We start from the raw sequence: 15705 nt of genomic DNA, 5'->3' as shown, positions 1-15705 counted from the left end.
TCTCCATAGGTGAAGCTTTAAACATAGCTCCCAACTGTCCCTGATTTCGAGGGACTGTGCCTGATTTGGAGCAATGTCCCTCTGTCCCTCATTCCTCCTTATTTGTCCCTCATTTTGAGCTGATCTATAAAGGTGTATATAAAATGCACTTTTTATCTATCAAAAAGTGTTTTTCCAGCACTAAACCTTTCATCTAATTCCTAAATTGCTGCATTTGTAAATTCCAAAAGCCAATAAAAAGGAATAGTAGTGGTAAAAAAAGCATTTGTGGGTTTAACCAATCTTGTTTTTTTGTACAATGGAGGAGTGACAGGGGTTGTGTCCTATGCCTGTATACTTTTGCTGATAGGTGTCCCACATTCCCATCTCAAAAAGTTGGGAGATATGTTTTAAATTTTTTTACAGGTTACATGTTTAGAGTTACAGAGGAGGTCTAGTGCTAGAATTATTGTTCTCGCTCTAACGATTGTGGCGTATGTAACCTGTGTATATCTGGCTCTGATACTAGCCAGTGCCTCACCAGCCACTGACCATACCGCACGTCCCTGCAATGAAGCAGGAACACACAAAGAAAGTATACATCATAAAGTTGTCGGAACACAGAAAGCAACACAGAAAAAGATGGTGCAATGACCATATCAACCACAAGATAGCAGTATAATAACCAACTATACAGAGATCAAATAAACACTAGCTTAAGAAAATGACCTATATAAATTCTCACATGTGTAACAGCACACTAAGATTAATGGACAAATCCACTAGTCTGTTTTAGATGTTCAGTTTTCCATGTATATGTTTATTACCAATTGTCCATTACTACAATCCAATGTTTTTTATTTGTTAACTCTTTAGTAACTAAGGGGTTAAGCCTGAATTGCTTTGAATTTGTGGCCAAGCTCATAAAAGTGACCCTCAAATAGGCTAAAGCCAAATGACTGGCTAATCAGCTAATTGGGCCCAACATGATAACGACCCCAAACACACCTCCAAGACGACCACTGCCTTGCTAAAGAAGCTGAGGGTAAAGGTGATGGACTGGCCAAGCATGTCTCCAGATCTAAACCCTATTGAGCATCTGTGGGGCATCCTCAAACGGAAGGTGGAGGAGCGCAAGGTCTCTAACATCCACCAACTCCATGATGTTGTCATGAATGAGTGGAAGAGGACTCCAGTGACAACCTGTGAAGCTCTGGTGAACTCCATGCCCAATAGGGATAAGACACTGCTGGAAAATAATGGTGGCCACACAAAATATTGACACTTTGGGCACAATTTGGACATTTTCACTTAGGGGTGTACTCACTTTTGTTGACAGTGGTTTAGACATTAATGGCTGTGTGTTGAATTATTTTGAGGGGACAGCAAATCTACACTGTTATACAAGCTGTACACTCACTACTTTACGTTGTAGCAAAGTGTCATCTCTTCAATGTTGTCACATGAAAAGATATAATAAAATATTTACAAAAATGTGAGGGGTGTACTCACTTTTGTGAGATACTGTAAGTGATATTTTTCAAAAGAGGATGTCAGCAAAAGCAACCTCTCCATACTTCTTGAGAACAAACTTTCTTCAAAACCTTTTCACCAGAATTGTTTTCATTGTCTGTTATCAGAAATGAGGTGTGGCGAAAATATATTACTGGCACCGTACAAACTACCCTGGGACATTGTGACTGACAGCTGGTTCAGTGAAGTCGCGGACTTTAGTTTTGGAATTGGATCAGTAAATGGACAAGAGGTCGGACACTACACTCAGGTAGGGTTAAAATAATGTAATGTAGTGGTCTGCTACTCAACTGTATGGACACTGATCTTCCTATAGCTGAACTCCAGCCAACAATTTAAAGTGGAAGTAAACCCTCCTATTGTTTTCAGCCACGGAAGCTGCCATTTTGGCCTCTTATACTTTAACTGCCATGATGCTGCACATGTGATCAGTTCTGACACCAGTCATTGGATGGTTTGACAGTTTGGTTGAGAGCACAACCAATGTGACAGTTACATTCCCAACACGTGCCGACAATGTAACTGTTTTTTGAGACTGTTAAACTATGGATTTACTTTTTCTTTAATAGACTAGAAATATACTTACAGTTTATAAACTGTTTGTATATAGTTCTGTGCAGCCACTTTTGTGGTTCATACTGTACACCTGTGCCAAAGTGCACAGCTAGCAGGGTGACAATCCCATATTAAAATTAGAAACTTAGTGTTGTTACCCCCCTGGTTCTGGAAGAAGTTAATTTCTTTAACTCATAGTGACACTTACACTTTAATTGCAATTTTTCACCAACGCGCAAACTTTACGGATCATATAACCACTTCAGCCCCAGAAGGATTTACCCCCTTCCTGACCAGAGCACTTTTTGCGATTCGGCACTGCGTCGCTTTAAAGCGGAGCGCCACCGAAAACATTTTTTTTAAAAGTCAGCAGCTACAAATACTGCAGCTGCTGACTTTTAAAACATGGACACTTACCTGTCCAGGGCGCCCGCGATGTCGGCACCCGAGGCCGAAGCGTCTCTCCGTCCTCGGGTGCTGCCGCCTCCATCTTCGGTAAGGGAATCAGGAAGTGAAGCCGTGCGGCTTCACTTCCCGGTTCCCTACTGCGCATGCGCGAGTCGCGCAGCGCAATCCGGATGGTCCCTGCTGCCTCTGGGACCCGTGTGTTTCCCAGCAGGCAGCGGGGAGGGAGCAGGAAGTGGCGTAAATACCCGCAGATTCTGCGGGTATCTATGCCGGAAGTGGGTACAGATACCTGTAATATACAGGTATCTGTACCCCCCTCCCCCCTGAAAGGTGCCAACTGTGTCACCGGAGGGGGGGAGGAATCTGATGAGTGGAAGTTCCACTTTTGGGTGGAACTCCACTTTAACTGACAATTGCACAGTCGTACAGCGTTGCACCCAAACAAAATTGACATCCTTTTTTCCCCACAAATAGATCTTTCTTTTGGTGGTATTTGATCACCTCTGCGGTTTTTATTTTTTGCGCTATAAATGAAAAAATGGGAACAATTTTGAAAAAAAAGCAATATTTTTTGCTTTTTGCTATAATAAATATCCTCCAAAAATATATAAATAAAAATGTTTTTTTCCTCAGTTTAGGCCGATATGTATTATTCTACATATTTTTGTTAAAAAAAAATCGGAATAAGCAAATATTGATTGGTTTTACGCAAAAGTGATAGCGTCTACAAAATAGGGGATAGTTTTAGGCATTTTTATTATTAATTATTTTTTTATTAGTAATGGCGGCGATCTGCGATTTTTATTGTGACTTCGACATTATGGCGGACACATCGGACACTTTTGACACTATTTTGAGACCATTGTCATTTATACAGCAATCAGTGCTATAAAAATGCCCTGATTACTGTGTAAATGACACTGACAGGGAAGGGGTTAAACACTAGGGAGCAATGAAGGGGTTAAGTGTGTCCTAGGGAGTGATTCTAACTGTGAGAGTGATGGGCTACTACTCACATGACAGCGATCACTGCTCCCGATAACAGGGAGCAGTGATCTCTGTCATATCACAAGGCAGAACGGGGAAATGCCTTGTTTACAAAGGCACCCCCCCCCCCCCCCCCGTTCTTCCACTTTGTGACACCTGGCGGACATCGAGTTCCTGGGATCTGCGGTCCTGGAGCACGCAGTGGCGCGCACAATGCCGCTTCTTAAAGGGGACATACCTGTACGCCCATTTGCCCAGCCATGCCATTGTGCCGGCGTATATCGTTGTGCACTGGTCGGCAAGGGGATAAAAGACTGTGAAAATTAAAAGTGTGATGAGAAATGCATCACACACACACAGGGGGAGAGTTCCTAAAACTGGAGAACTCTGAATCTGGTGCAGCTATGTATGATAGCCAATCAGCTCTTAACTTCAGCTTGTTCAATTAAACTTTGACAATAAAACCTGGAAGCTGCTTGGTTTCTATGCACAGCTGCACCAGATTTTGCACGCTCCAGTTTTAATAAATCCCTCATTGTGTACTTCTATCACAACTGACCATGTGAGGCAAAGCAATTGTTTCACTGAAAGTTGAAATCCAGGCAGATATAAAACAAATTAGCCTTGGTTCACGCCGGCGCGGCTTTGAATTTGTGCTACTTCAGCGCAATTTCAAAGCTGCGCATCAGTGCGATTTGCACTGTGTCTTGTGACTTAATTTAACAGAAATCTTTGCAGGAAACATTTTCATAACCGTGGCGATATGAACAGCAATGGTGTGCGACTTGTCAATCATGCAATTTGGAAAAGTCAAATTGCAAGACAAATCGCACCACTGTTTATTATTACATTTTTAAAGCGGAACTTTACCCAAAAGAGTAAGTTCCGCTTGTTTGCATTCTCACTCCTTCCGCTGCAACATTTGGCACTTTTTGGGGGCGAGGGGGAAACGGGTACCTGGTTTTTACAGGTACCCGCTCCCACTTCTGGTCTGAGTGGACATTTGCCCCCCCCTCCTTCCCCCCCTACAGAATTCTGGTACACATGACAGGTCCCAGAAGACCAAGGGACCATTTAGAAAGTGCAGCGCAGGTCGGGCATGCACAGCAGGAGACTGAGAGGCCACAAGGCTTCACTGCCGGTTTCCCTTGGTTAACTGTTCACTCGAGTGAGGACAGTGCTGAATCCCTGGACAGGTAAGTGTCCTTATATTAAAAGGTAGCTGCTACAGTATTTTTTTGGGGGGGACTGGAGCTCCTCTTTAAAGTGGATCTACACCATTTGTAGGTACTTCCCCCCTCATCACCTCTCCTCCCATCTTGTACGTGATTAGTTACCTTTCTTTGTGATAAATAGGTGCAGCCGGACCCCCCAATGCACATCATTCGCTTAGGCGAATGACGTGCACAGTGCTTCCTATGCCTCCTGGGATAGCGCTTCCAATATCCCAGTAGGCATAGCCCTTCCTTCACAAAAGTGGAGGAGGGGCATTATCGGGAGGAATGCCAACTGTACCCAGAAAACCCGGCAGGCCTGTTGATGACGTCATAACCAACATGGCGGAGCTGGACCAAATGGTGGTGGAAAGATCTCAGCAGGACAACGCTGGATCCTCTGGGTGAGCGAGTACCTCAAATGTACTCAACACACCACCTGGTAAGAAAGGGAATACAAAAAAATGAGGGGGGGGGGGGCTGGTAAAGATCCTTAAATGTATTTTTAGTTTTTAGTTTTATTACCTAAATTTTAATTGTCATTAGTCTCTTTCAGTCCCCTTTATAGTAGAGTTCAGACTGGGAAGAAGCAGTATAAGGAGTCAATCCGTTAGGGATAAGCTCTTCAATCTGCTGCTTCTCCTTTTGCTGTCTAATTACAACCTAGGGGAGGGAGACCTGTAAGTGTGATTAACCGCAGCAGAGAAAAATCAGGTTTTCTTCCCTGGCAGACAGGAATGTGTTGTGTAAATCTCAGAACTGGGTTAACAGAAATACAAATTCTTTGGCAGGTAAAGCAGTGGGCATAACTTTTTTAATTAACTTACATAGGTTGTTTAAATTTCATATGTTGGTAGAGTAACTCTTCTTCTTCTTTTTTCATTGCAGATAAATAATAGATTCCAAGCAGAAGCAATGTGCTGTTAATGAGTTCTTGATGAAGAAGGGGTGCAGGCTGTCGGACATCCACAAAAGGCTACAGATTGTTTACAGAGATGACACCATTGATAAGAGCAATGTCTTGTCACTGGTGGATCTTGTTAATGGTGTCATCACCATAAACATTCTGTAGCCTTCTTTGGTGTTGGGCAGCCTGCTTCATCAAGAACTCAATGATGGCACATTGCTTCTGCTTGGAATACATTTTTTACCTGCAATGAAAAAGAAGATGAGTTACTATAGACTGGAAGAGTTACTCTACTAACTTGTGAAATCTGAATGACCTATGTAAGTAAAAAAAAAGGTATGACCACTTTTGAATTACTTTCAGTAGAGCCCTCTTATTTACAGGCATTTACAAACACAGACAGTAGAGGGCAGCAGATCCCTACACAACCCCCTTCCCCCCTCCCCTGGTGAAATCTTTACATGTCCCGTCAAAGCCAAGACAACATGCATAGTACACATCGATTTAAGAGAACAGCATTGTCCTCTCCCCATTACTCTACCAACAAGTGAAATTTGAATGATCTATGAAAAATAATAAAAAAAGTTGTGCCCACTTTTTTGCAGTACTTTTTGTACAGCCCTCATATATAGTTTAACTGTATACTATGTTTGCCTGGAATACTTTTATAACTTACCTCCCTCATAAGTAGCACATACTTACCTTTCTTTTGATCCCCCACCACTCTGACCACAAGCTATGAAGAGAGGAAACCCTGTGTGAACTCCAACTCATGACCTGGCAGGCCTAAGGACTCTCTCCCCACCCTAATGTAACAGTGAAGAGCCAATCAGCAAACACCCAGCTGTGGAGAGAAGCGGAAGAAGTCCATATTTCCTCATACTTGGAAGTTTCAGGTATTTTTTCCGCTCTCGGCTGCTGAACGGAGTGGCAAGAAGGCAAACGAAGGTGAGTATGTGCTGCTAGAGGGGGGAGAGGTTATGTCAATTTGTTTCTCTGCCCTAGTCCTACATGGGAAAAGCACAAGTTTATACTAAACTGAGGTCTCCATTTAGAAACTCAGGGTCCCAATCCTAACCAAGATTTATCATTTATTACATAAGGCTTTTTTTCATAATAATTTTATTTTGTTCTGTTGTACTTAGTGAGTTTATTCACATTCTAGTATTTCTAAGTGTAAAGTTTAGGACTTAATATAGATGAAGAAATTATTACTTTTTATAGGATGCACCACTGAAAACTTAGAAGTGTGAAGTGTCTGAGTGTATTCATTTTTATAATTTTTTTTTTTGTATTTTTTCCTAGTTGATGTGGGGCCCTTCTGCTATAATGGGATGTGGTGTTGCTGAATGTCCAAATCTGGTCAACAAGTATAACTATGTGTGCCAATACTGCCCAGCGTAAGTATTAAAAAACAGCACTCATGAAATGGAGTTTATTGGTGTTGGTTTTTTAATTTTTTTCTGTGGTGTAGTGAAACACTCTCACAAAAACGTAACAAAAAAAAAAAAAAAGTGTGCACACAAAAGTGAGAACACAAAAAAAGTACACAGGGTGTACACATGGTCCTCCTCCGAACAGAAAGGACCCTGTCCCTGATCCCGTGGGGTGGAAAGGACTTGACAGGGACTGATGTACTCACTGGTCCACCTGGCTGAAACCAGGTGGACCCCTTTCTTTGGGAGGCCTGCCGAAACAGGCCAATCTCAAGTACTAGGTGGGGCTCCCCCGAAGGGAGCCCCCATGGGAGGGGGAGAACCTGTCCAGAAGGCCACTTTCAGGGCAGGCCAAGGACCTACACCCTACTAATCGGAGAGTGAGAAAGTACATACAGTGCTGTGAAAAAAGTGCAGTGACAAACACACATAAAAAAAGGGAAAGGGGAAGTGGATAAGTGCTGTGTCATAATAAAATACCATGGCATGTCCTTCGGCCAGGAATAAAAAAATTCCTCTGGTCCCAGCCAAAACGCTTGGCCCTAGAGGCAGGTGCGAATAAAGTGTGGTTACCTTTCGAGTAAGTGACCCAGAGAAAGTAAAATGCTCCTTCCCCTCCTAGCTGAGAAAAGCCGTGCTTATTGTCCATAGTTTGGTCAGGGCAGCAAAGGGTGCGTATGGTGACAATTGCCCCAAAGATTTCCGCGTTCTTGCCATTTACGGCATAATAGGGGTGTTGAAACATGGTTAAACCAATGTGATCTAATCATGAAGACCATAGTAAATTAGGGTCAGGCTTTCACTGACATTATAATGATAACCAAAATTTGTTCTTCCATCTGTGAACTAAAGTGGCTTAGAATGCCTAAAGTAGCAAAATACAGTGCTGTGAAAAAAGTATTTGCCTCTTCCTGATTTTTATTTTTATTTTTTGCATATTTCTCACACTTAAATTATTCAGATCATCAAACAAATTTTAATATTACACAAAGATAACCCAAGTAAATCTAAGATGCAGTTTTTAAAATATTATTTCATTTGTTTCAAGCTGTTCAAACCTGCCTGGCCCTGTGAAAAATAATAGCGCCTCCCATGCTGAATCATGAATGAACTGTGAATAACCACAATTTTTTGGAAATCTGAGTTAAATTTCACTTGCCACATCCAGGCCTGATTACTGCCAGACCTGTTGAGTCAAGAAATCACATAAACAGAAGTTGTCTGACAAAGTGAAGCATGCTAACAGATGACAAATGCCACACATCATGCCACAATCTAAAAAAAATCAATAACAGATTAGAAACAAAGTAATGTACGTGTATTGGTCTAGGAAGGGTTTTAAAGCCATTTCTAAGGCTTTGGAACTCCAGTGAACCATGGGGAGAGCCATTATCCACAAATGGAGGTAACTTGGAACAGTGTTGAATCTTCCCAGGAGTGGCTGGCCTACAAAAATGACTCCAAGAGCATGACGAAGACTTATCCAGGAGGTCATAAAATAAGCCAGAACAACATCTAAAGAACTGCAGGCCTCACTTGCCTTAGGTTAGAGCCCTTGCACACTGGGGCGGGGGGGCGGCGTCGGCGGTAAAACGCCGCTATTATTAGCGGCGTTTTACTGTCGGTATGCGGCCGCTAGCGGGGCGGTTTTACCCCCCGCTAGCGGCCGAGAAATGGTTAAATACCACCGCAAAGCGCCTCTGCAGAGGCGCTTTGCCGGCGGTATAGCCGCGCCATCCCATTGATTTCAATGGGCAGGAGCGGTAAAGGAGCGGTATACACACCGCTCCTTCACCGCTCCGAAGATGCTGCTGGCAGGACTTTTTTTACCGTCCTGCCAGCGCATCGCTCCAGTGTGCAAGCCCTCGGGGCTTGCACACTGGAATGAAAGCAGCGGCACTTTCGGGGCGGTTTGCAGGCGCTATTATTAGCGCAATAGCGCCTGCAAACCGCCCCAGTGTGCAAGGGCTCTAAGGTCAGTGTTCATGATTCAACACTAAGAAAGAGACTGGGCAAAAATGGCATCCATGGGAGAATTCGAAGGCCAAAGCCACTGCTGACCAAAAAGAACACAAAGGCTCATCTGACATTTACCAAAAAAACATATTTGTTTAGGCAAATATTCTGTGGACTGATGAGACAAAAATGTAACTTTTTGGAAGGTGTGCATCCCGTTACATCTGGCAAAAAACGAATACAGCATTTCATAACAAGAACATCATACTAACAGTCAGACATGGTGGTGGTAGCGTGATGGTCTGGGGCTGCTTTGCAGCTTCAGGACCTGGACAACTTACCATAATTGATGGAACCATGAATTCTAAGCTCTACCAGAAAATCCTAAAGGAGAATGTCTGGCCATCGGTTCGTGACCACAAGCTCAAGTGCACTTGGGTTATGCAGCAGGACAATGATCTGAAACACAACAGCAAGTCCACCTCCAAATGGTTCAAACAAAGCAAAATTTAGGTTTGGAGTGGCCAAGTCAAAGCCTGGACTTAAATCCAATTGAGATGCTGTATCATGACCATACACAGGCCATTCATGCTGGAAAACCCTCCAATGTGGCTAAATTAAAACAATTCTGCAAAGAAGAGTGGGCCAAAATTGCTCCACAGCAATGTGAAAGACTCCTTGCCAGTTATCACAAACACTTGATTGCAGTTGTTGCTGCCAAGGGTGGCACAACCAGTTCTTATGTTTAGGGGGCAATTACTTTTTCACATAAAGCCTGGCAGTTTGGATAGCTTATTTGCCCTAATAAATGAAACCATCATTTAAAAACTGCATTTTTTAGTTACTTGGGTTATCTTTGTGTAATAATAAAATTAGTTTGATGATCTGAGTCATTTAAGTGTGACAAATATGCAAAAAAATAAAAACTCAGAAAGGGGGCAAATACTTTTTCACAGCATTGTATATTCTTTCGTTTGTCCCTTTGATGCATCTAGTAGAAAGCATGATGACTTTATTTACAGCTATTTCTTCCTGCCCAGGCAAATTTTCAGATTTCAGTGCTGTCACACTTGGAATGACAATTACTCAGTCATGCAACACTGTTACCAAATGAATGTGATATCTTTTTTTTGAGACAGATAGAGCTTTTTGCTGTTTTTCAATTCGGTGAAGGAGGTAGACAGAAAAGAGCTCTAAAAAACAAAAAAGATGAAATATTAGAAAATACAGCACAGATAAGAGATCCTTATTTCTCTCTCTTTGCAAAAGTCTAACACCCCCTCTACTATTGAAAAAAGAAATTTTTTTGTAATTTTTATTTTATTTACTGTATTTTTCTCTTTTTTGTTTGCCCCTGTCCTCCATTTTTGCCTAGGTGATGTTTCAGTCTCCTCCTGACGTTGCCTCCTGGGATACTGACGTCACATACACTGTATTACCAAAAGTATTGGGACGCCTGCCTTTACACGAACATGAACTTTAATGGCATCCCAGTCTTCGTCCGTCAATATTGAGTTGGCCCACCCTTTGCAGCTATAACAGCTTCAGCTCCTCTGGGAAGGATGTCCACAAGGTTTAGGAATGTGTCTATGGGAATGTTTGACTATTCTTCCAGAAGCGCATTTGTGAGGTCAGGCACTGATGTTGGACGAGAAGGCCTGGCTTGCAGTCTGTGCTGTAATTCATCCCAAATGTTCTATCCTGTTGAGGTCAGGACCAGTCAAGTTCCTCTACCCCAAACTCGCTCATCCAGGTCTTTATGGACCTTGCTTTGTGCACTAGTGCGCAGTCATGTTGGAACAGGAAGGGGCCATCACCAAACTGTTCCCACAAAGTTAGGAGCATGAAATTGTCCAAAATGTCTTGGTATGCTGGCGCCTTAAAGTGATTGTAAGGGTTCGATTTTTTTTTTTTTAATACCAAACATATCATACTTACCTCCACTTTGCAGCTCGTTTTGCACAGAGTGGCCCCGAACCTCATCTTCTGGGGTCCTCCAGCGGCTCTCGCGGCTTCTCCCCACATCAGATAACCCCCTAGGGGAAGCGCTCTCCCTGGTGGTTACCTTGCGGGCGCACTCACGAGTCCATCATTCGGTGTCCATAGCCGCCGAATGTATGACTCGGCCCTGCCCCCCGGTGCCCGCGTCATTGGATTTGATTGACATTAGTGGGATCCAATGGCTGCGCTGCTAACAATCTATCCAATCAGGACACGAGATACTGGCCGGAGCTGGTGTGCTCATTCCAGTCGCGCAAATTTCGGGGCTCAGGTAAGTATAACGGGGGGCTCGGGGGCTCTGCTGCATTAAAAAAATGTTTTTCACCTTAATGCACAGAATGCATTAAGGTGAAAAACGGCGAGGGTTTACAACCCCTTTAAGAGTTCCTTTCACTGAAGATCTTTTCTCTAATATGTTATTTAGATATCTGCATTGGTTTTTTTTGCTTTTTTTTTTTTACAGAGGGAACCGAAAACCTACAGAATACCCATACAAAAGAGGAAAACCTTGTGCAGATTGTCTTAACTCTTGTGAAAATAACCTTTGCAGTAAGTTTTCATGCCATTTTATCCATTTATAGGTGTTTATTAATCACTTGCCTAGTGGGCACATTTACCCCCTTCCTGCCCAGGCCAATTTTCAGCTTTTAGCGCTGTCACACTTTGAATCACAATTCCGTGGTCATACAACACTGTACCCAAACTAAATTTTTATCATTTTTTCACACAAATAGAGCTTTCTTTTGGTGGTATTTAATCACCACTGGGTTTTTTTTTTTTTGCTAAATAAACAAAGACCGAACATTTTGAAAAAACCTTTTTCGTAGTTTTCTCCTTTACTGATGTGTACTGATGAAACTGCACTGATGGGCACTGATTAGGTGGCACTTATGGGCATTGGTGGGCACTGATAGGCTGCTCTGAGGGGCACTGATGAGGCATCACTGGTGGGCACTGATGAGGCTGCACTGATAAGCAACACAGATAGGTGGCACTGATAGGTGACACTGATAGGCACTGGTAGGCGGCACTGATAGGTGACACTGAGGAGGCACTGATGGGCACTGATTGGCAGCACTGGTGGGCACTGTGGGGACTGCACTGATAGTCAGGACACTGATAATCATTGCCCTTTTATAGAAGTTGGTTATCGGCTCTCTTCTCCCTTCCTCATGCTGTCAGCATGGGCAATGGAGTGCTGGTAACCGGCTTCTGTTTACAATCATGATCAGCTGTGATTGGACACAGCTGATCAGGAGGTAAAGAGCTGCTGATTGGCTCTTTACCTCAATCTCAGGAGGACACTATGATCACAAAGCGCACCGCCCACGTCCCACAGCGGGCATGATCACAGGAGGCCATCAGAACTAGCCAGCTATGCTGAATCCATCATTCGGCTGTAATGCGGTCGGCAAGTGGTTAAAGTGTAACTAAAAGCAAAACTTTTTAAAATTATTTTGGATAGGGTAGGGAATAGTCAAAACTGCTATGGTATTTTGTTGCACCTGTATCCCAAGGGGGAGATTTTTCTTCATCAGTGAAGAAAAGGTCTAGACAATTGTCACTGAAATGAGTCTTACCATTGGAATATTTCCCTTTATTCCTGTTCTGGTGAAAGCTCAAAACCTTGCATTTTGTAACCTGGGCAAGTTCTAACCTTTCACTACAAAAGCAACAAGTTTTAGATTTAGATACACTTTTCATGTACTCAACAGTAAACCTATCTCTAAATTCTCCATTAAAGCATAACTAAACCTGTAATTTTAAAAATTGTGGGCAAGCAGCTCTTTATAGCAGAAGAAACATACCATGTCTCTCCTGCAATAAGACACACTTATCTGCTCGTAGTCTTCCACTGAATGTAAAACTGGCTATGCTGGAATGACTGACTCCCATGTGCATGTGAGGGATCATGTCATCCCCTGCTGGCCAATAAAGTGGCTAAAACCCAGCACCTGGAGGTAGTCCAGGGAGAAGATGACAGCAACTGGCAAGGTTTGTAATCATCACATCACTGGAAGGTGCAGGCGAGTATTTTGTGGAGTTTACTTTGGCTTTAATGTGAGCTTGTCACGCCTACCAAAGTGCATTAACCAACATTATTTGTAATCTGGAATCTCTTTTGGCATCTGCCAGGACCTGCGCTTAATTTCAGATACTTTTCTTTCTGGTTGGGGAGAACTCAGAGTCTTAATGCCACACCGTACAGAATGCTTCGACAACAATTGCTTAAATTAAAATCCGACTTTCTGTTTGAAAATCTGACAGGTGGCAACCCTGAGTTGTCCACCTGCATTTATTGCTGTTTTTTTGTTTTTGTTTTGTGCTTTGTGTTTAGCTCTGTCGGATTTTAACCAGTCCTGGATTACCAAATAGGCAAAGTAGGGACCAGCCTATGGGTCTTGAGCTGTTTAACCCCTTCCCACCGACCGCACACATATATGAGGCCTCAAGGAAGTGGGCTTTTTTCTTTATATTTTTCCATATATGCGTATCTCCCTTTGTGCTAGGAGGGCCTCACAAGGCGCGTTCCCAGCACAGAGACCAGGCTCTCACCAGTCTTGTACTAACAATCGGGACCCGGGACTCATAGTTCTGGACCACCTGATCGCTGTGTCAGCCTCTGATTGGCCAATCAATCTCCGGTCAATCCCTTAAGAGGCATGCCCAGTAGGTGGAGGGAGAGCCCATAAGTGGTCTGAGGCCTGGCAGGCAAGATGCAGAGTTCCAGGGTCCAACTTTCTAGAGGAGACCCCTACTGAGGGCTCTGGCCCTGGGGCAGAAAGAAAGAGGAGAAGCCTGAGGAGACCTTTTTGAAGACATCAAGGTCCCAGTTAGGCTTAGCTGGGGGGCTTACCAAAGAGAGGGACAAACCAGAGAGAGAGAGCTTGGGTCAGAGCCTGGATAGAGCCAGGAGAACAGGAATGAGTAAGCTCCATTATTCTGAGACTGAGTGAGTACTAAACCCTGCAAAACAGTGCACAAGTGACTGTGGGGTGCTTTCCCTTACAAGCCAGTGCAGTGCACCCCGGACCTGTACAATACAGCCAGGAGTTGTGCAAGTCATCAAAGAAACAGTACAGTGCTGCCTAAGGTTGTGCAATACAGCCTGCATTATGTACAGAGCAGCCAGAAGCCTATCAGTCTTCAAGTTCTACAGTTTAGGGTATCCCATGCTTCCCATTCCTATCAATGTTCCCGTTGAAAATAAAAACCCTCAAAAGAAACCCCTAGACTGACTCTTGAGCCAAAAGAAGAATGCCGAAAATGCTGTAAAGGAAATTTGTAAATTCTATACATAATTATATCCTATTTTGTATGTACTGCACACTGCACTCACTGTGCACACGGCACTAATAATGTTTTCATTACACGTTTGCATTCTTTCGAGTCCTGATTAGAATTATCCTGCCTACTGTATGTTACGCCCCTTGTTACCATAAAAATATAATTGTAATATTTACTGACATATAATCACACACATAGGTTAGACTTGATGAACTTGTGTCTTTTTTCAACCTCCCCTACTATGTGATACATACATAATAATGTGTATAATAAATGCCTTCAATTACATCATAACAAAGCAGAACAGTTATTTGGAAAGATATGGAGTATATCTTTTGTGTCTGTTCCATACTGAGGATAGGATTTGCCTATCTATAAAATTTCCAGTACAATGCCATGTGCCTGGCTGTCCATGCTGTGAGTGGGGGAAATAGGCTCAAAAGACCTCCTGCGGGGGGAGGGGGGGGGGAGGGGACGTTAACCATTTTTATGAAATAAAACCTCTACTTTTAAGATATATTTATAATATGTATTTTTGATTTTTCACCAGCCAACCCTTGCCTATTTTCGGATAAATATACAAACTGCAAAGATTTTATGACAGGAAGCACCTGCGGAAGTGACCAAAGCCTTATAACTGACTGTGGTGCCATGTGTGAGTGCACTAAGGGAGAAATAAAATAAGTGCCACTTTCTATCTTGTATAGCAGCGCTTGTGACATCACTGCCGATCTACTGAGTGAAATGAGCATTTTCTGATTGTCGCTACATAACTGGAAGTTATTCATTTTCTTATTGATATTACCAAAACATAATTTATAAATGGCAAAACTATAGTAATGCTAAATGTTTTATCGCTTATTTAATAAAAGCTTGTTGAAGAAGTGTTGGCTAAGCTCAGTCGTTTTCTATTTTGAAGCACACTACAAATTAAGAAAATAAGGTTTGGGAATACTTTTAAAAGATTAAAAGATTAATAAATGAAAAGATTTCTAACTGATTTTGGGCCCTTTTTTTTTAGAAAGGTAACCGCTTCAGCTCCAGAAGGTTTACCCCCCTTCATGACCAGGCTATTTTTTTGGGATACGGCACTGCATTGTTTTAACTGACAATTGGGTGGTCATGCGGCACTGTATGCAAATAAAATTGATGTCTTTTTTTTCCCAACAAATAGAGCTTTCTTTTGGTGGTATTTGATCACCTCTTCTGGTTTTTATTTTTTGCGCTATAGACAAAAAAGAGGCAGACAGTTTTGAAAAAAAAAGTATTTTTTTACTTTCTGCTATAAAACATATCCAATTAAAAAAATGTAAAAAATCAAATTTCTTCATCAATTTAGGCCAATATGTATTCTGCCACATATTTTTGGCAAAAAAATTCTCCATATATTGAACCATATATTGATTGGTTTGCGCAAAAGTTATAGCGTCTACAAACGATG

The 15705-nt window shown here is 42.5% G+C and overlaps 1 protein-coding gene across 1 annotated transcript in view; it reads left to right on the top strand.

Annotated features, from left to right (window-relative positions):
* The window catches only part of LOC141139204 (serotriflin-like), a 37656-nt gene extending 22508 nt beyond the window's left edge, over positions 1 to 15148 (top strand). Inside the window, exons 7-10 of the mRNA XM_073625121.1 lie at positions 1620 to 1762; positions 6889 to 6983; positions 11440 to 11525; positions 14815 to 15148. Coding sequence (XP_073481222.1) covers positions 1620 to 1762; positions 6889 to 6983; positions 11440 to 11525; positions 14815 to 14948 — 458 coding nt within the window. The 3' untranslated portion in view covers positions 14949 to 15148. The remainder of the gene's footprint in view (positions 1 to 1619; positions 1763 to 6888; positions 6984 to 11439; positions 11526 to 14814) is intronic.
* The last annotated feature ends 557 nt before the right edge of the window (positions 15149 to 15705 follow it).

This window comes from Aquarana catesbeiana, linkage group LG04 (assembly GCF_042186555.1).
Source record: "Aquarana catesbeiana isolate 2022-GZ linkage group LG04, ASM4218655v1, whole genome shotgun sequence".
Taxonomy (NCBI): Eukaryota; Metazoa; Chordata; class Amphibia; order Anura; family Ranidae; genus Aquarana; species Aquarana catesbeiana.
This window is presented reverse-complemented; position numbering and strand designations above follow the sequence as displayed.